At 36.7% G+C, this 21081-nt stretch overlaps 3 protein-coding genes across 3 annotated transcripts in view; 1 reads left to right on the forward strand and 2 right to left on the reverse strand.

Moving 5' to 3' along the window:
• The window catches only part of LOC110061001 (ubiquitin carboxyl-terminal hydrolase 34-like), a 48711-nt gene extending 41524 nt beyond the window's left edge, over window positions 1-7187 (reverse strand). Inside the window, exons 1-9 of the mRNA XM_089291658.1 lie at window positions 7023-7187; window positions 6819-6894; window positions 6436-6718; window positions 5984-6025; window positions 4162-4311; window positions 3527-3594; window positions 2011-2124; window positions 1192-1270; window positions 620-684 (exon numbers count right to left, since the gene is read on the reverse strand). Of these exons, the coding sequence (XP_089147784.1) occupies window positions 620-684; window positions 1192-1270; window positions 2011-2124; window positions 3527-3594; window positions 4162-4311; window positions 5984-6025; window positions 6436-6718; window positions 6819-6894; window positions 7023-7065 (920 nt within the window). The 5' untranslated portion in view covers window positions 7066-7187. The remainder of the gene's footprint in view (window positions 1-619; window positions 685-1191; window positions 1271-2010; window positions 2125-3526; window positions 3595-4161; window positions 4312-5983; window positions 6026-6435; window positions 6719-6818; window positions 6895-7022) is intronic.
• A 2672-nt stretch (window positions 7188-9859) lies between these two features.
• Window positions 9860-11062, reverse strand: LOC110061095 (bublin coiled-coil protein-like). The gene is made up of 2 exons (XM_020767925.2): window positions 10925-11062; window positions 9860-10473 (listed from the first exon to the last, which is right to left on the reverse strand). The coding sequence occupies exons 1-2, from the start codon at window positions 11016-11018 to the stop codon at window positions 10280-10282; spliced, it is 288 nt and encodes a 95-aa protein (XP_020623584.1). The 5' UTR covers window positions 11019-11062; the 3' UTR covers window positions 9860-10279.
• A 35-nt stretch (window positions 11063-11097) lies between these two features.
• LOC110061101 (activator of 90 kDa heat shock protein ATPase homolog 1-like) lies at window positions 11098-20130 on the forward strand. Its single transcript, XM_020767930.2, has 11 exons — window positions 11098-11302; window positions 11468-11547; window positions 12399-12450; window positions 13876-13934; window positions 14552-14637; window positions 14761-14881; window positions 16178-16303; window positions 16995-17101; window positions 17491-17592; window positions 17900-17951; window positions 19242-20130. The coding sequence occupies exons 1-11, from the start codon at window positions 11223-11225 to the stop codon at window positions 19412-19414; spliced, it is 1038 nt and encodes a 345-aa protein (XP_020623589.1). The 5' UTR covers window positions 11098-11222; the 3' UTR covers window positions 19415-20130.
• Window positions 20131-21081: the final 951 nt, after the last annotated feature.

Consider the following 21081-nt stretch of genomic DNA (forward strand, 5'->3'; position numbering starts at 1 on the left):
TGGCAACCCTGGAAAGCAGGAACCACCCAATGAGCATCCGCTAACCAGCACCGTCACACTGAAGGAAATTTAGTGGAAACTACTTACCTGAAGAATACTTACCCTGACCAAGAACAAAACGGGAGGGAGGAGAGGGTGCAAGAATCCACAATGATTAGCGAGCAAAGCAGTGCAACTGATCCACAATAATCAGCAGAATACACTACAACAATTATGCAATGAACCATAAACCCCTGCAAAACCCCTGAAGGCCACCCCACAGGTCACGTACTCCCAAACGGGGAAACCGCTGGCTGCATAAGCTCATATTTAACTTGCCCAAATGATCTTAGCTGGATGGGCATGCTAGCTGGCTGCATTAGCTCGAGTTTAACCTTGCCTAAATGATATTTAGCCACATTTAAAATTATTCTATTATTACCACAAGCTATAGAACCTTACAAATTATGTATTAATTTAACAACACAGTAATTATAATGACATCAATGTTTGCCATAGGTGCATCTTTGTAGTCATGTACACTGTAGGTCTGGGACAAAAACCTTTAGTAAGTTTAATTTTTTTTCCAGGATGTGATAAATACAGGATTTACATGAACAAAACAGAACACATTTTATACCATTGCCTGTCTATTTCAGCAGCTGGGTCTGTCTGGAAGAGGTCCATAAACATGTGAACCTGGTTCTGAGGAAAACAAGTTGTAAGCAAGTCAGTCTATACCCGAGATTCATCACCAAGACAATTCTTAAGGGTGATAACAATATTACAGGAGCACTCTGTTTGAGGAACTGTTGTATATTTATCAGATTGACATCAGTTTTTCATGTGTTTGTCTTCTTATTGATCATGAATTTTGTCATAACATTGCCAAAGTAGCTGTGAATCCACGAGGCGATAGCCGAGTGGATCTGCAGACTACTTTGACAATGTCATGGCAAAATTCATTGTTGATAACAGGACAGATGCATGAAAAACTAACGTCAGTTTGTTTTTTACGATAAAAAATTGTCAAATTGTCTGCTCTTGCTCATTGAGGCATCGCATAAATTATAAATTCATGTGTCTGCCTGCTTATTGACAATGAAAATTAGCCAATCAGTGAACCCGAATTTTCTGCAGTTATCGTAAAATAACAAACCTACTGCTAAAGTTTGCATGTAGCACTACAGCGACAAAAGAAGAATAACTTACTGTTATTTGATTCAAGCCAGCAAGTCTCACTGTCAAAGTGGATGACGTGAAATATTTAAAGGCCAGATCCAAGCTATCCCTGCAGAGAAAATTGACTATCACAAAAATACAATGTAATGGTCTCTGATTTTAATGAGAACTTGGAATGCTTCTTTTAAACTACTGATATTGCACGTAGATAGCAAAATTTTGTTGCTTGGGACAACAACATATACAACTTGTTCATACTGAAAAATATCATAGGATTTTCAAACATGCTTTAAATTCCTATGACAGTCATAGCATTATCTAGACAATGTATATGATGAAAGTTGCCTATGATTTGTCAAGACAGAAGCCTTACAAACTATAAAAGTTACAAACAACAATATTGTCTCGTCTAATTACAAATCAGTCTTTGTATACATTCAGGCCCCATCCAAACTACGCTGTAAGAATTTGAAAGGGGAGGTTTCACTTTTAAATCGCATCAAATGTTTTCCCTCCACATTATGCCAGACGAATTTAAAATCTCAACAATCACCAGACATGTTGGATTTGTGTCTGGAAAAAACTCAAGCAGGGAAATCACACGATTATTGTGAGACCATCCTATCAAAAAGTTCTGTTAACTTTTCAAAATGTTTCCTGTCCACACGAAAACAAAAAGCTACTGTTTTCAAAGAGCGTTTTCAAAAAGCTCCGTTTTCTCAATGGATTAGTGTGGATGGAAGGCCTCAACGTAGAAATAAGGCTGCCTTTTAAAATTCCTCCAGCAAAGTGAGGATGGGGCCTCACTTTACATGGGAACCTACAATTACACAGTTGTCATTTTCATACTTATCACAGATGGGCCCAGATTCAACAGGTCCCTTAACAGCACTCCACATGGAGTCCACCATGATACGACCATCTGGCTGCCGCAGATCTTTATCAGTTAGTTTGCAGAGGTATCTGCATACACAAGATATCAATACAAATATACAAATATTTCATATACATTGGGTTTTTAAATTAACATTATTTTTTTTTTAACCCTGGTGTCTCGCCACATGAATAGGCAATTACAATCAAACTCAGAAAACCGTGAACACCTAAAATATGTCTGGAATGTTTATTGTGTTATAACCAATCACGAGCAAGATCTTCAACCACAGAAACCACAGAGAACAGATGAGTATCTATCGGTTACAGACCAAATTGGTTTTGTTTCAAAAGGTCTCAAAATAAATCCACTATTTCGGTTATACAAGAATTTAGATAATTGCTGTTGCAGGCTTTTTAAACTCTAGTGAAGAGGGTTTGGGATAAGGAAAAAAAACTATTTTTCATGAGCCAATGCAATGTGCCAGGCCGATGCAACTGGTTGCTGTTGAATCACTCAAGCACGAACAATCCAAATCATAGCTTTTATTATGTGTATTTAATTTTGTGATTTTGATAACAACGAAAAGCAATGAATAATATTGATGAAAATATAAGTCTTCCACTATGTTTTTGTAATATGCTAATCAAGTGTAAATTTCTTTGGGAATGAACAGTGGAAAATTGAGGTGTTTACTTTTAGCCACAACTAATTCCAAAATTAGCAAACGTTTGAATTTATCGTCGTCAATCTTTCTATTTATAGCCGTGTCAAATTAGTCATGGCTTCGCTTGAGTAACTGTAAGCGATGGCGGGATTCTTGTTTCCCAATTTAATTCCTCAAACTAAGTCTTGCATGTGGCTCTATATAAAAAAACAACTGGATAGCAAATATTTATACTTTCATCTATAAAAACGGAGGGTTTATCTTGGGACAAAGTAAAAACCTAAAACTAAATTTATCATTCTGTGACTGATGGAATACATCCGTTTCCTGTGGTTGAAGATCTCGTTCGCAATAGGTCCTAACACATTCAATAAACATTCCAGGCATATTTTAGGCGTTCAAGGTTTCCTGAATTTGATTGAAAAGCATGAATGCCTGTAAGAATTCAACAGAGACTCTTCCGATCCCCTCTCCCTCCTCCTTTCTATGCCCAAGAATTTCCTCAGGACATCAGAAAAATATTATTTATCAGCATGTATTTACCTGTACAATATTAGCACACCTGTAGAGGGGGGCAGTTATTTTGAGCAAGAGTAAAAGGTCTGGGTCCAAAAACACATATCAAAACAGCATATGCCCAAGCATTAGCTGTATGCTGAACAGACATCTACATGTAGCACTGGAATGCTAAACACTAGACATGTTATGCAGCCTCTCATTAACCGATTGCCTCTCTATGTGGAGGCTGGGTGTCTAAGCCACCCACAAAAGTACAAAAAATATTATTTAATATTTCTCATAGCAGTTCATTATTGATGACTGACCTTATGACTGGTCTTCGAAGTGGAATAATATACTGCATGATTGCTTGGATGCTAAACCATAAACGAAGCTAACAAAAGAAAAGAATCATCTCTAAACTCTACATAAATGCATACTGAACAGCTAGTAGCTGAGACCACACTGATTACCTACAAGTTGTACGAGGAGCAAGACGCAAGACCAAAAACAGGAATGTAGCTAAGAGAATTCAAATTAAGCAAACTGGTTGGCAATCCCAGCATGCTTTTCTGACCTGTACACCTTCATATGTACATGTAAGTATCTGCTGTGTGACATTTGCAGATTGTAGGCTGAAGACTACTGTATTTAGGCCTAAAGAGCACTCTGGTTAGCCTGAATATCACTCAGCTTAGCTTGAATAGCACTCAGGTTAGCCTGTTTGTAATTAGCTCTTGGTAATTGAAATGGGAGTACAATATTAGTCAAAAAGTCTGCTTTCAGTTCTGCAGCTGTCTGCAAATGTCAACCACAGCACATCAAAAAGTATCCCAAGTCTTTGTTTTCTAGTGGCATTTCAGCTAGTGAAAAGCTGATGAAGTTACATTTTTTAGCTACAGCCAGTAGACAAATATAGACTACAGAAGAATCAAGAGCTTTAAAACAAGGGACATTTTACCTGAGTTACAATGTTGATAAGATGATGAGCAAGAGGAAATGGCAAAGACGTAGGATCGGCATCTTGGAAGGCTTCTCTTATGGCAGACAGGCCACCATTGTCACAGAAGTAGGCAACATTGATCAGAAGGGCTTCTGGTACTTCACCATCCTGTGACGGCAAAAGCATAAAACAGTTAAGGTGGCCGAACACAGTTTTTGCACGCACTTTTGCTGATGTGATTCAGCACGGGCACAAGGATTGCAAAAAAACAAACATGCTGTCAATAGGGCGATCACTTTATTTGCCCAATGCCCGCATTATCTGTGCTATTTTTCTCTTTAATTGAATGCAGTGTATTGATCGTTTTAATCTTTTATTGCAAAGATATGTTAGAAAAGGTAACGATGCAAAGAACCAAGCAATTTTCAGCTTTTTCGTCGCTACCGAAAGAACCCAGTTAAATGCAGCGCATGTGTAGTAAGTAAAAAAACTGCGATTGAATGAAAAATTGCTTTCTGGGAAATACACCTTTTTCTCGAGAACAACTCATTAGAATTTCACGAAATTTGGCACAAAAATGCTTTAGGAAATAAGTAACTGGAGTATTGAAAAAAATTGAACTTTAACAAAGGAAATTCTGGATATTCCAGTGAACCTTCAACAAGGGATAATTAAAGATCTCTCTGTTAAATCATTATCAAGATGGTGTTAACTTGTAAGTATCGTTACAAGCTTGCTGCATGCAAATTATAAAGAAATTCTTATGACTAGATTTTCTACAAAATCGACAAAAGCGATTTTAAAGGCCTGTCTATATTTATTCATGTTGCCATGGCAACGGCACATATGTCAGCTAAACTATCAAAAAACCAAAGTTTGTGTTGTTAACTTGCTTGCTGCCAATTTTGGTGACCAAGGGATCAAGGGTTTTAGAGAAAAAGGTGAATGAAACACAGGTATCAAAAACTGTGTTCAGTCACCTTAAAGACATACACCTAGTCAGTAATAGCGGTTCAGCAATCAGGGTTGTCCAAAGTTTTTACGTAGACAGCTTCAGTGTTTTCCACAATGAGAGAACAGCACTTTGGAGTGGCTGGCCAAGATCATGAAGCAGCTGTTGATTTTTTTTCTGGCAGCTAGCCACTTTTGGCAACCCTGAAGAAGTCTAGATGGCTATAGAACGCCACCATTCAATAACTCTCGCTTATTACACGACTAAGCTAGTTCAGTGAGTCAATAACTAAAATCAACCAATCAGACTGCTTCATTACCAGTCCAATATTCTCTCAGTATTGGACCAAGCACTGTCCCAAAGGATTGGTTGTGTTATGGTTTACGTCTCCTAAAGAACTTACTTTAAACATACATGTAAAAGATTCTGAGCAACTGCAGACTACCCTTCCACTATTGTTTTCGAATGTACTTGTGCACATATTTTTAAAAGAATGAGAAATGTGCATGAATGAATTAACTCAGTTGGCAAGGTATTCTGCAGTTAAACAAAGGATTCCTTTTCTTTTTCTTCCAACTGTCTCTTCATTCTGGTTTATTTAACATCAGACATTAGTATTGGCTCTCTATCAGGATTGCATGTTTTTCCCAGCCCATGATGGTGGCATTCTTTCTAAAAATTTTAAGTTGAGTATTAAATAAAACTCTTATTAACCAAGCTTGCTCAGGACCATATTGGAAGAATATTGGCCCTAGCCCCAATTCTTTTTTATCTCGTGAAATAAATGGTGATTTCCCATGGCAGCCAGCTACTTTTCACAACTCTGTTTTATTTGACGTGACTTCAGTTATTTCCCAATAAAGTAACTTCATAATGAAATGTACTTACATTCACATCACAGTACTTTGAACAGTCTTTACTTGTTGTTTCCTAAAAAAAATTACAAAATGAATTTTGTAGATCACCTGGTCAGCTAGCTTTGAGACTTTAGACTTTTTACATGGCATTTGAAAAAAGACAAGTTACATAAGCCTTTGGACTAAGACACAAATATAGGCCACTTAAAAAAATTACTTCCTTGACATCCTCTATGTGAAACTTCCTTCAAGTCTTCGTGTATCCATTCAGCGCTTTACAGCTGAGATATATTGTTATATGAGTGTGTGAAGACAAAAGAAATACGTTGTTGTAACAAAAAAATCTTGAGGTCACCTGGTAAAAGCACATGATCAGCGACCATTCGGACACTAGAAGTACGGAACTGTACACACACTACCCATTTAAAATCGCGCTATAAAAATGATATAAGTTGTATCCAGATATAAACATTCGTTGCATACCTGCCGCAAAAGATGGATCTTTCGCACTTGATAAAAAGGAAAAGGAAGCTGAAAGATTTTTCCCACAGCGAGAAACAGCCTCTCCTTATCTGGTTGCGACCACTCGTTTGGGTCCACGTCGGTTTGATCACCACTGCATGTGGGTTCATTTCCCTTCTTCCCTTCTTCGACAGCAGGAACACGAAGCTCGCAAATGCGATCGACGGCACATTTTAAGAGACGCTGAAGCAGATCTTCAAGACGCGCCAAGTGCAGTTGATCTCTGAATATACACCTACACTGCCTGCAAAGAGAACGAGGACAGACATTTTGATGTTGCTTCGTCGATCGCAAATTAAAAACGGCTTCGTATATTTGATCAGATCTCTCAATAATCCACCTACCGCTGAGGCCAGGACAGGACAAAAGACACAACCTCCACAACATCATCCTTTCCAAATTCTGGATTTTCCGAGTTATCTGAATTGACAATAAATAATTTCACAGTTAGGTGATTTTCAAGATTGCCCGGCATTATCGAGAAGGACACGCACAGCAATAGACAACATTTTCCGTACAGAAAATGTCGCAAAACAGCCTAGTCTTACATTTATCAACGATTAGTAGCAACTCTTTACAGCAGTCTGCCATTTTCCCGTCAGGAGCGAGAAATTTGACGCAAAACACAAGTGTTTTAGCATTTCTTTGAAGTTTCAGTAGGGGAAATTTCGGAAGTGTTTTCACCACGTTCTCGCGCCATTTTGGTTTTTAGCCTCGAGCCCAGTCAAAATATGAAACGCGAGGACTTCTGGGTAATAGCGGAAAAGGTACCTGAAAGGGCACAAACTTTCAGGTCCTCCCTTCAGTGGAAAAAATATGGGACTGTTGACCCGTCACGTGTACGTCACCCGTTCCTGACGCGAAGAAAATGGCCGCGCAAAATCCTGGGGCGAGAAGTGCGGTTTTCTTTCTTGTCAGGCACGACGGACTAAGCAAAAGAGGGACTACTCATGTAGACTTTACTAACTAACTAGGAAGTTAAGAACATCAAGCCAGTAAAGTACTATACTACGTGAGAGTCATTCAAAGGGGAGGAAGAGGGGGTAAACGAGAAGCCAGGGAGGGGAACGTGGTGAAATTCTAAGTACATAATAAAAATAAGTAAAAGTTTAAGAAATTCATGGTGTTGAGATGGAGTGGCGTGAGTGCAGTTTCTGGCGTGATAACTGCTGAAGGTCTAGAATTTTCAAATCTTCAGTTTCAAATAAGAATTAAAAAGAGTGATAGAAAATTAAAGGTTTGTATGATTTGAACGAAATGAGTGTTAAGTAATAGTTGTTATGTATCCAAACGCAGAAACTTGTCCAAGTGGTCTCGATTCACGGGTCTTGTCTACTGTTCAGTCTCTACGTGAGTACGTGCGAAGATGAGGCCATTGCCCCTTAGTGGCTACCCTGTATAACGCAGGACAGCCACATTGTACACCGGACACCAACACAAAATTAGATTTGCGTTCTCCTTCGTTCGAACTTAACTAAATTGGGTTATATTATATGTGTCATTGCAAACATTCGTAGCGCCATGTTTCTGCTGGTAAACTTGAATTGATTTATTTTTTACTCGAAATGTGATAATCAATGAAACTGAACCAATTATATACTGTAAAGAGCAGTTGTTTTCATTGTAACAACTCGCGCCGGTTTTAAAGGTAAATCTCGAGGTATCTCGATCTCACTGAGATTGACTATATGATTTCACACGCAAAGTGGTGACTGACGCAAGCCAGTAACCAAAACAGAAAAGATTGATTTAAAACCCAATTAACTTACCACACACGGGTAATTTTATTGTTCCCCTGCACATTTGACAGCCTCTTCAACCATTCCGTCATCTTACGACTCAAGTTACTCAGACCAGCTCTTAAATTTTCTGTTCACTTCCGCAAGAAAGTGGCGACAAAAAGAAAACGCTTCTCATTTTAATTGGGCCGTGCGATTCACCCATGAAGTACAATGTATAGTCCCGTTCATTCCCGCGGGAGGACCCTGGGGACGAGGTGATTACTGTCACTTGACCGTCACGGGTAACTTACCTTGACGTCACGAGTTTTACCGACGTCCAAAAGCTAGTAATTTCCCATTTCACGGAAAAAAATAAGTCAGTTCATGACGAATACTGACAAAAACACCCTTTACAGTACCCTCTGAGAGTAGTCAATTTTCGCAGTTTCAGTATAAATTAACTGAGAGTAGGAGAAAAAAAAGATGTTGTTTACTTTGTTTCGGTAACGGTCAGATGCGTTTCGTCCGTCAGTAAGTCAATTCATTTGATAGCTTGTTCCTTTTTCTTTTTTTCGTTTCTTTTTTGCCTCTATTCATGGTAACGTCTGCCTCAGTTTCCCGATCATTTTGATCGCTGATTACTTGCCAGCCGGAGATGGTAGCAACAGTTACAAGTGCCGCGGCAAATCTCACAGTTCATTACACGGGATGGCGTCCAAACTGAAAGTCGTCGTAGAGAAGTTGTTTAAGTCGACTAAGTCATTGTTCGGCCGATTTCCGACATCAACTAAGATGACAGTTTGATTTTCTTTTCTCGCTTTTTCCCCCGTGATTCCTGCTTCGTAAAATCAACCAATTCCGTTCTTTTTCATAAGTTCTTTTTCTCGCCCCTCGTCTCCTTCAAAATCCTGAATCCCGGCCTTCAAATAAACCAAATCCCGGATCCCGAGAAACTAATTCACGAGGACTTTCGTATCGCGCTGAGTCACTGACCTGATATATCGCACAGGTACATAAGTACACGTATATAAGTGACAAAGTGATGCATTGATTAAAGATTTGGGGATTTTTTTAGGGTTTAAATTAAACTGATGGATCTTTTTTTGCATAGAAAGATTTCTGTAGGAATTATTTTGGGGTCACTTAAAGAGTACTGTAGGTATGTTAAAGGGCTACCAGATTCTGTCAAAGTTATTAAGGGTTACCTTTTCTGTCAAAAATGGCATATAAAAGGGTAAGAGTATATTTGGACCTCAGAGCAGAGCCTCCCCATATAAAACTATGTTGAGTACCACCCCCCTCCCCCCAGCCCCCCTTTCTCCTCTCCTAGTCACATTCTAGCCGTGATGGTCAGTTGTTCCCCAGGCTACATTCAATAGCTGTTAGGTTGTCAACAAAATCACCATGAAAATAATCCTTTATGGTGGAGAAAGGTGACAAAAGAGTAAAATTTACTTATGTATCTTCCCAAAAAATCACAAGGACTAATTCCCTCAGTTGGACACAGACTGACATTCTATCCAAAATCTGGTACATTGTCGTTGTTTTTTTTCGAACGAGTGACTTAAGGTTTGCTTGTTTTTTACAGTGGAGTAACTTTTCAATAAGACCTTGGTTTGTTGACTGCCTTTAGACATTATTGAAACAGGTGAAGTTAAAAAGAATTTTTCGGACAGAACAAAATTTTATTCTTGATATTCCCACCTATAAAAATCCACAGGTAATTAGGTCCAAATAGACTGAATGATTCATTTACTGGCTATAAAATTCTCAACTAAATTAAAATTATAAGTTCAACTGGCTTAAAAATGTTACATTTTGCATCTGGCAACAAGCAAAGTTCACTTTGTCATGTTCTAAATAGCTCCCAAGTCAGCAATGAACAACATTTTGATCATAGTGCTGAAATAATAAAGTTGTATATTAAATAAAATAATGGAAATATTCTATTTCAAGTGATAACATGTTAAACATTCATACTAGGCTATTTTAATTGAAACCATCTTTTCCAATTTCTAATCTCAAACAGTCAAATTATAATTCTAACAATGATAACAATCCCTTCCTAAAAGTAGTCGATTGAGCTAATTGGTATCTTGAGGTCTCTGTGTGTCTGTATCACTGCTATTCCCGTTAAACTGCAGTTGTCTCTCAACCCTTGTTTTCTGCATATTCTCTAGCATGTCTTTCATTCTAGACTGAAGCGAATCGTTCCAGTTTTCCAGCTTGTCCAGACAAGAATTTAGTTGATCCAACTCCAGATCAAGGGCCTCATACTCTGAAAAAGAAATAATACTAACAATAATCAAGCTTTTTACATTAACATTTTCGCAGGAGGACAACTGCTTTTTACTGGAGGGCAAAACCTTTTTCCCTGAACTTCTTTTAAAGAAAACATTTCTCTAGGTGGTCAAACCAAGCGGGCAAAATCATCCTCGCAGCTGGTCAATTTGCCTGGTGCCTGGCCTAGCTTAATGAAACCCCTGCAATAAGTGCATATAAGTGCATTATTATTGTTATAAACATTTCATGTCGAGCACCCCAAACACGCCAGTCTAACGTCGTTCATAACAAGTAAAGTAAGCTTAATCATGTCATGTAAAAAACATTGGCAGATTTCCAAATGTGAAAGTGATAGATAAGCAGTTTAATTACATTTCACTCATGAAGCTTGTCCTTGTTTCACCGTATCACAAATGAAATAATTCAACATTAGTAATGCAAATTACCTTTCTCATCTTCATCGGTTTCTCCGTTCTCTAAAGCATGTTCTTCCACTTCCGCTTTTCCGTTCACATCATCAAACCCGTTTTCGTCTGCCATGATGGATTCTACTAACAAACCACCACATGACTGTTACACCACGCACTTACCTATGCTTTGTACGAGGACAACTGGGTACGATTGTTCCGTGATGCAATTCGCGCTTCATTCTTGCCTCCTCGTCGCAACTTCGACAAGAACTGAAAACTTTACTCGTCGATCTACCGGCTCTGTGAGTTTAAGTGGTTTTTAACTGTCATCGACATGGCTAAATGGGGCGAAGGTGATCCGAGGTGGATCGTAGAAGAGAGAGCTGATGCTAAAAATGTGAATAATTGGCACTGGTAAGTGATCGACCGTTCCTAAAACTTGCTGCACGTGGCTAGTGAGCTTATAACTCTTGACATATTTGAACCGTATTAAAGTGTAAACTTCCCTGTCTCAAAACGTTGTTTAGGATGTCATGATCACATTTAAACCACAATATTTCCTTGTGTGTTTTATAACAGGACAGAGAAAAATGCAACTCCTTGGTCCAAGGAAAGATTGAAGACACTTTTAAAGGATTTAGAAATCGAAACAGATAAAGGTACATTTGTAGATTTACAAAATAAGCTTCATTATTAGCTTTATTTCAGTTTTGTAGGTAATAATATAACCTCTGGATCTCCCTGACTTTTAACTAGATTCACGTGAAACGAATCGTGGGGTGACTTATATATTAGTACGCATTGTGATGTGATGGTTTCTAACAGAAAATATTATTTGTAAATAGTGCATGTATGCGTGCTTTGATTAACAATGTTATTTATACTCGACTAAATTTAAATAACTATTCTTAATTCTTAGTTTCTCTTACCACTTATCCTTCTCCCTACATGTAAATACGAAAAATTGAAGAATTAATTTTGTAGGTAAATATAGTTAAATAAAGGTAAGAGCACCTTTAACATGCATTTTAATTTATGACTAGTCTGACCTACCAACTGCCAATCCTTATAGGTCGGCACACATGAGGGGACTGGTCCCTGCGACTAATCCCTGCAACTAGTCCCCTGAAGAGTTTATATGATTGGACTGGTCGCAGGAACTTGTCCCAAGAACAGTTCACGCGAAGCGTTTTGAGGAACAAGTTGCAGCGACTTGTCCCAAAAATTCAAACCAGTTTGATTTCATGGGAGAAGTTGCAGGGACCAAAATGTTAGTCCCTGCAACTAGATTTTGAAGGAAAAATGGCTAGTTCACACGATAGGACTTGGTCCCTGCGACTTGTTGCAGGGACTAGTGGCAGGGACTAGTGCCCTCGTGTGTGCTGACCTTAACTAGTTAGCGCGTCCTGTATGTGATCCAAATTTATTTTGATTTATGTACACATACTTGCCTACTCAAGGAAAGAGAGCATTTAAACTGACTACGCTTAATTCTTTTAAAAAATTGTAGGAAAAGTCAAGATAACTGATGTTCGAAAAATTGATGGTGAAGCTTATGCCAAGTAAGTGCAGCCTCCTGTCTCTGACCACCAGTAGTTCCCAGGTCGATCAAAATTGAATGGCTTTTAGAAAAAAAATCACTGTGTACCTTATGATATCGACCAGCTGCTCTGCTGGGCTTTTCTTCACTGAAATAAAAATGAAAAATAGAAAAAGAAAATACAGCTACCTACTTCAAAACTTTGTTGGAACACTGATTTCTGTAAAAAGATGAAATTTATTGCTGTATTTGACAATCTTTGTCGAAGGTCTTTTCAAATTTTCATGATTTAACCTGAAAAAAATAGTGTTATGGATTATTGTAAAGTAGTTTCTAGAAATTTCTAGAAAGCATGTTCCAGACCTTTCTAGAACATTTCTACTGCATTGTGATGATTATGATGTAATGCTATACAAATAGTACTGAACATTGTGCTGTAAGCTGTCAGAACAGTTTTGAATACTTTGTAATAAGGACTCAGGAACATGTAGCTAGTAGTAGTGGTTGTTTTGTCAGCAGTGTTAAGAGAAGTTTGAGAAGAGAAGTTTAAGTCAGTTGTGGGCTAAAGTTAGTTTGATAAGTAACTTAGATGTTTACTTGCGTATTTCATTTAAACGTTGCTCCCTTATAACTAATATATTATAACTTTTTTTAATTTTTTTTATTTTTTTATTTTTTTTTTTTTATTTACCAATGACATACATTACTTACATTAAAGTTACTTACAGAAGAATAAAATATCTACAATTAACTTACAATCAAAAATAAATATATAATTAGCTTACGATAACAACTCTACAATATACAATGATGAGGAACACACTTATATATTAACTAACAGTACCGAGATTATTTACTAATAGATTATTCACATGAAATATACAAACGCGATTACATTGCTCACAAAAATTAATACTGACAATACTACAAAGCTTGAAAATTAAGAGATACAACAGAAGGGAGAATATTTTAATTAGCTTTGTGCTTTTAACAAAGCAAAAAGAAGAAAGAAAAAGAGAGAAAAAAAAAACAGTTGCAGTTGTCACATATTACATATTGGTCAGGAGTGTTTGTTGGTGCATCTTACAGTAAATATTGTATTATAGCGTAACATAACATACATGCGCATGCAAGTGCCAGGAAGTGCGCGACATTCTCGTGGCAACATGGAGCATCAACCCTGAGGACAAATGTGTCATGTGTTGCCTAGAAAATCTATAATTAATTTTAGTTGACTAGTAGAAGCTTAATTCATTCAATTCTAGGTGTTTGGACATTTCCAGATTTATGGTTCCCTAATTAATATACGTACATGTATGTACACTCTAGTTACTTAGGTTGTGATTAATTGGAAACCGTTGTTAGTAACTCCTGTAACTGTACACTATATCATTCTGTAACATTTCTCTTTACATAAACATGTACTCTCTAAATCTTTCTTTTTCAGCAACAGAAAAGCAAAATTGATATTTTTCTATGAATGGGTAATAACATTAGATTGGTCAGGTGAGTATCACTGTTTTTTTATAATTCATAGTTATGTTTCAAGAGTTCTTGTATAAGTCATCAATTCTGGCAAACATTAAATAAATTTATTTTTTGTGAATCTTTTTTACATTCAATTAGTTTGTATTTTAGTCTAGCAGATAATGATTTTAAGTACAGTAAGCCTGTGCAAAAAGTTGACAGTGTTTCAGTGTAAGTGTCTGTATAATTACAATTGTAAGCAGGGTTGACTGTCTATCATATTGGTCCAATTTCTCCCAAAGTGTTTGTACAAGTGCAAATATTATATGTTGCTAGAAACATGTGTTACAAAATGAAACAGTTGTCTTTTTAAGTGAGTGAATTATTTTTGTACTGAAAAGGCTGGACATGATCTTAATAGTCCTTGTACTCATAGTACTCTGTTAGTCAACTCTGCCGAGATTAAACAATCTTCAATTCCCAATTCTCTCTGAGATGTGCCTTCAGGAACCAGTGGTTTTATTCATCATCTTGAACTGGATATTTGTTCTGATGAATGCAACTACCATGATTCCCTGTAGGCAAGTTTCATAGTCATGATGATGGAGAGAATTGGCCATTCCAAGCAAATTGGGTTTCTGTTTAATTTTCAACAGGGACCATAACAGATAGTGACAAAGTATGGAAAGGAAATATTGAGATTCCAAATCTTAGTGAAGAACACGATGTAGGGGAAGTAAATGTGAGTTTCATTTCATTTCATTGTCCCCAATAAGCTTCTATAGATATCTCATGTATATCAACTTTATCTCAGAATGGTTTTGACTTTACAATTGTTGTTGTTTTTCTTATAATGGAATCACAGGTGCTGGTTACAACTGAAAAGAGCTCAGATGAAAGTTATCAGTTGAAAGAAATGGTTAGATCAGTTGGCCCAGAATTGATAAGGGAAAAGCTGTCACAATATATCAAAGAACTCAGGCAAGGTAACAAAGTTGTTTACAATTTACAGTCTGTTGGATAAATACATGTGTGCAACATGATAGACAGCAGATATACTGTATATAGCTTGTTGGTAAAAGAATTGTAAGTTGTTATTTCATCTTGATGTAGTGTCTTGGATCCAGCCACATAGAGACTTAATTACGCAATGAGTACGAGTGTACACCGGTTTTAATTGTGATACACTTGTACCAGGCTAGGGTACTAACTAAAGGTAAGTTTTCTGGGTTGCATGTACATAGCATTTATCCTGCCGTAGCTATGCCAGCCTTACACCTATCACCACTGGTATCTGTTCGAGGATCACTTGCAGGATAGTGTGCTCTTTCCAGCTAAAGACTTCTGCAGTTGTGAGTCAAAGAATCACTCAAGACTTGTTATTAATTAACTATAAAAAAGTTTTTTATTAATTTAATAATATACATGAGAAAATTACTCGATTCTGATTGGCTGAGAGCAGTGCAGTTTAAGTGTAACACCAGTGCAAATTACACATCGTAATTCTGAGCTACGATTGGCTGAGAGACAAAAGGAAATTTTCTAAGCCAATGATATCACATGAAATGAAGATGAAAATTTTTTGCAGAAACTTTGAAAAAAGTTTTCTCGAATGAGAAAAATGGCTTTAAGAAAGATCTTCCAGCATTTCCTCCACGCAAATTTTTTCATGTTTATATTATTAATAAGTAATCATACAGTTTTTCTCATTCAATTTGGAATGAATTTGCACTTGTGAGGTTTTCAAAAAGCTGAAATTGCACTCGCCGAAGCAGCTCGTGCAATTTCAACTTTTTGAAAAACTCACTCGTGCAAATTCATTCCAAATTGAACTCAAAACCGTATGATTACCTATACAAATAATAAATTTAATGTGCACAGTAAAACCCTTTGTTTGTCAATTAGTACAGTAATCATATGAATCCAAGACAAGTGCAGTAAGGATTGACACTATGCGTGATGTCTGTAAATTCTCTCAAAATTGCACAAGCCTCTAGGCAAGTGCAATTTGAAAGAATTTTCAAATATCAAGAGTAGTGTAAATTCTTAATTCCTGGAGCCTTCTTATTATATAACTGTGAAAATCACGAAAGCATGGGTGTTAATTTGCACTGCAGTGCAAATTAAAAATTAACGATAAATTGGCCTGTTCTCAGCCAATCTCAGTGAAGTAATTTTCTCAATTATCTACATGTAATCAAGTTTAAAATTAGGGTTTTGTTGTTTGATAAGCTGGCAACAGATATCTTATGGATTTTGGTTCTTTTTTGTTGATGTTCTAGAATTCAGTCAAGGGATGATTCTCCCATCTAAAGACAGCCCAGTTCTCCAGAGATCCTCTTCTGAGGCACTCAAGGCTGCAGTTGTTAATGCTTCTGCTGACTCAGGAGATGCAAATAAAAACAAAAGTAAGTGGCTGGATATAATTATGGCATGTAGAAATAAACCTCTCAAACAGACATGTACTGAGTAGTAATTGATAAATTTTGACTTGTTTTTATGCACAATAATTTGTAAAACTAATTATTTCAATCGAAACTTTGATTGCTTGTAATAATCTCACATGTCAATATCACCTTGATATCATTTTCAAGACAAAGCGTAGTGAAATTAATAAACAACGTTTCGACATAGCTAATTTTTTTGTTGAAAATATTCCCTCAAGCCTTACTTATTTGAGATCATTTTCAAGGCAAGAAATTAAATATTAATTAAATTAAATGATATCGCAACATGTGATTTTGTTAGTTTTTATTCTTATCTGTTTCTCTAAAACTACATTTGTAAACTGATTATACTAATCTCATCTCACTCACTCACTCATCCTCATCGGGCCCATGAGGACTCTTGAGGCCGGAATCTCATCTATATTGTACTTAACTGTGTTTGAAAATTTTAAATTTATATTTTGTTACTAACAGTTTTGCAATGTTTCACTTTCTGTTTTGTCACTGTACTAAGGGATACTTTACATGGCTGCTGTCAAACTAGTACCGGGCTACGAGTTTCATTGCAGTCACCACCTTGTTTGTGTATATTTTGCTAGTCAGGCAGTCATGTAATCCATGTTAATCAAAGGTGTTTTATTTGCTCATTTAGCTGATACAGCTCAAGTGGGCTGCCCAATCTCCACAAAAAAGCTAACCATGACACAAGAATTTCTTACAACTGCAGAAGAACTTTATGCAGCTTTAACAGAACAACAGGTAAAAGTAATTTAAGCATTCTGAAATTTAGTTACAATTACAGAGCTTGCAATTTTTATGAAACAGAAATAGCAGAGTAAATGCTGAGGGTAAATTATATATCCAATTCAGTAACAGGGCTAAGGATTAAAATGCAAAAAATATTTTTGCCTAATTGAACCAAAATCAGGCTTAACAAAGGCCTGAAAAATTACAGTAAAGGCAAACAAAATGGTACTTTCAAAGCTCAACTTTGGTATATAATGTAAATTTAAAGTAATTAAGGCCTTATTGTATTATAATTACTTAAAGGTGGGTTTTTTTTTGTTAATATACATGTATATGGGTGGAGAGCCACTGACCATCAAACTTTTCATTTCATCTCAAATTCTATTGTCTACTTATTTTAGAGAATCGAAGCTTTCACTCAAAGCTCAGCAAAAGTGGATGCAAGTCGTGGAGGAACATTTGTCCTGTTTAATGGCAATGTTACAGGAAAATTCCAAGAATTGGTAAGGCAAAAAATACAAAAATGATAAACAATTTTTTCCTAAAATATGGGTTCACTATCATGATAGTTGAACTTGGTAACTTCTTATTTTAAACTGAAACCAATTTCCCTTGAATATGCCCTTGATTTCAACGTGGTTTACAATTGGCTAAATCAAACTTGGTTTCTCCAACTCCCGGTTATTTTGAAATGATTTTTGTTTTGTTTCCCCAAAGTCAACCTGTTGTATTGTGACCTCTTCTGGTAGAGTTGTTAAGTGTCAACCTCATGTGTTATTAAAACTAATTCTTGCTTTTTTTCACTTCAAGGTTTCTGAGGAGAAGATTGTTATGCAATGGAGGTACAAAAGTTGGCCTGAAGGTGCAAAATTTACTTAATTTCAGTTAGTGTACAAGACCAGTATATATACAGTATTTCTGCTTTAGTTGTTATAAATTATTAATTGACACTCCTTAAAGGATTGCAATGAACGAATTTAAAGAACTAGCTAAAGTTGCTATGGTTCAGAATAAATTTAAGGCACATTATTTTAAAAAGTCATGAACAGCAATAATAATAACTCATGTTTGGCTAGACTGGATTAAAAATATATATCTTAACCCATTGACTCCCGTGCCGACCGTAAACGCCTGTGACAAGCCTTGGCCTTTGTTCCACTTCTGACGTCATCAACTTTGACCAAAATTGGCATCATCTATACTCAACTTCTGCAGGAGGACCAGACCCAGGACCCAGATCAGAGTGATCGGCTCAATGGAGCCTGAAATATGCATGAAAATGCTCAGAAATTTGAGTGAAAAACTCAGAGCAAAATTTCCTGTAACTACACATGGCTACTCCAGGGTAAAAATTGCCCGTCTTGATGATGCTTTCTCAGACTTTTTTGAACTGGAAGCAAGCCCAGTAGAAGGTTAATCACTGCAGCAAAAAGATAAGAAAAAGAGAAAAAGGAAAGGTAAAAAAAACATTTGCCCAAGCAAACATGTTGTAGAATGCGATGCTAGGGGAAAGAAAAGGATGCTTTCATGTTGCATATGCCTTTTTGAGTAGATTGGAGCTAATTTAACCCATATCCAGCCTGAAAATCTGCAAAATGTCCAAAAAATGCATTTTTGGCAAAAAGTTCTGGGAGTCAATGGGTTAAGCCATTTTGTTCTAAAAATCAGTCTTTAGAGGCTCTGTCCGCCCTACACTGTAGAAATCTGAAAACTCTGAAAATGCATCAAAATTAATGTTTTCTTTCTACCAGAGAAATTTCAAAATTGCAACAATCATCGGTCATTTTGGATTTGTGTTTGGGGAAAACTTGGTAAGGGAACTTGGAAATCACATGATTAGCACCACATCATCCTTTTTGAAAAGCTCCATTTTCAAAAAGTCACTCCATTTTCGGAAAGCTAGCACTTTCAAATTTCTCCAGTTTGAAGAGAAACCCACGAAAAGCACTGAACATTTTCAGGATCGATTAGTGTTGACTGTAGGCTCAAGTGTAGAAATAAAGCTGCGTTTTCTAATTTCCCTGGCGTAGTGTGGAGGAGGCCTAAAAGTTTAAAATATGTTTTCCTTAGACATGCTTACAGAGGCCTTCATCATTCGCATTACGCCTGTTAAGATGTCGTTGTTACATGTACTTTTTATTTCACCATCTAGGTCACCACTCAAAGGTAACGATCTCTTTGGATCAGAAAGATGACCGCACTGAGTTAAAGCTGATACAGACTGGAATTCCCGAAGAAGACTTTGAACGTACAAAGGAGGGATGGAAGCAGTTCTACTGGGGGAACATGAAACAAACATTTTGCTGGGGAATGCGATACTTCTGACTAGAACTTCTGTATGATTTGGCATTGTTTTACTTTGAACATGTTATCGTTACATGAGAATGCTGATAGACAATACATGAAATTATTTTATTCTCATAGTTTGACTTGAATAGCTTGCAAGCTTGGTATGGCATCTTATCATTCAAGTTCTGGCCAGCTTTGAGAATTTTAGTATTGTCCATTCATTTTTTGAAGTATTTCTATGTCTTTTCATGCAGAAAGAATTAATTTTTGTAGGATTCAACAAGTCATGCATTTAATACAGTTACTATAAATATTAATTTGGGATGTTAGCTGTGTGATTTCATTGTATGCTGTTAATCAATATTTTTTTGTGAAAATCTCAGCTAACTCTAACTGTATACTGTAGCTCTAGAAGAAAGGTTCTGATTTTGTGTTTTGAATGGTTTGCAAAAGTAGGAACACCATTGAAAACTTACATTTAGTATAATTATTTTTTCTTCCAAACACTGTCAACTGTATGTTAAACCTTCACAAACCTCTCTTTTAATGCTGCAGTAAAGGGCTTTGACAGAAAATAATTAACATTTTTAATTTCTAAATATTAATGTACTTAGTTGTGCAAGTGTTGTACGAGATAGTTATGTGAAAAAGTGTAGCATTACAAAAATCCCTGCATGCCAGTTTTATCTGCTAAGCTGCATAGCATTGAGTCACAATAAAGCATACATGTAAAAGTGTTCTGTCAACAAAAATGTTGTCTCTTCAGAATGTTTAACTCATTAGTGTGCATTATTCATTCACTGTGCTCACTCATGAGATCTTTACTTGCTTGTGACAGAAGGATTTGTCACAAAATAAACACAAGGTGCTCTAGTTTCAAAGTGTCTCTCTTCATCTATTACCCAGTTCTTCAAAGGGTAGGTAATGCTGTCCACTACACAAATTGCTATCCAGTGGAGTGTTGACAAAACAAACTACACTATTCACTGAATAGTGATTTAGGTGGATATTGTTATCCACACTTCAAACAACAGGGGCCTGGTTTATAAACAAGTACCGACGAATTAGACGTTGGGAGTAACCCTGTGATGGACTGTCATTTGCATCCCATCCAAGGTTGGGCCGTAGCCGGGAAAAAAAAAAAATTAGACTGAGGCAATGTCCATGGTTTAACTCTCTTTCTAGGTGATTAGAATGCTTATTTGTTTGCTAGCAGTGTTTTACTTTACCCTTCAAAAACAAAACAACAAAAACGGGCAGGGGGCTGTAGAAATACTCCTAGTTGCTTCATTCTATGGAAACTGTCATAAGTTCGGCTATATGGACCACTTGGAATGACAAAGACTTTACCTACCTTACATATTAATAAACACTACTGATTTCATCATCATTTACGACTTTAAAAAACCCTGACACTGCTTGTTCGAAGGCTGGATAACGCTATAGACCAGATAAATCGTTATCCATTGGATACTAGTGTTGACAAAACAAACTATGCTATCCAGTGGATAGTGATTTATCCGGTGAATAGTGTCATCCACCTTTCAAACAACCCAAGCCAGAATTCTGGAACCAAAATACTGCAATGAGTTCTTAGGAGCATTCCTGACCCTTTCTCTGCTCTCAGAGTAGTTTTTAGTCCCCATATTCCTCTGCCAAATTATTCTTGAAAGATGGTGACTCTATGATCAAATGTGACGGCA

Source organism: Orbicella faveolata, unplaced genomic scaffold (genome assembly GCF_042242905.1).
Source record: "Orbicella faveolata isolate gen_17 unplaced genomic scaffold, um_ofav_v1 contig_24, whole genome shotgun sequence".
In the NCBI taxonomy this organism is placed as follows: domain Eukaryota; kingdom Metazoa; phylum Cnidaria; class Anthozoa; order Scleractinia; family Merulinidae; genus Orbicella; species Orbicella faveolata.

Coding starts and splice junctions, on each gene's coding strand:
- LOC110061101 (XM_020767930.2), top strand. CDS start 11,223: ATGGCTAAATGGGGCGAAGGTGATCCGAGGTGGATCGTAGAAGAGAGA. Junction 14,638..14,760: donor ACGATGTAGGGGAAGTAAAT/GTGAGTTTCATT, acceptor ATGGAATCACAG/GTGCTGGTTACAACTGAAAA. Junction 17,593..17,899: donor CAGGAAAATTCCAAGAATTG/GTAAGGCAAAAA, acceptor TTTCACTTCAAG/GTTTCTGAGGAGAAGATTGT.
- LOC110061095 (XM_020767925.2), bottom strand. CDS start 11,018: ATGGCAGACGAAAACGGGTTTGATGATGTGAACGGAAAAGCGGAAGTG. Junction 10,474..10,924: donor AACCGATGAAGATGAGAAAG/GTAATTTGCATT, acceptor TTTCTTTTTCAG/AGTATGAGGCCCTTGATCTG.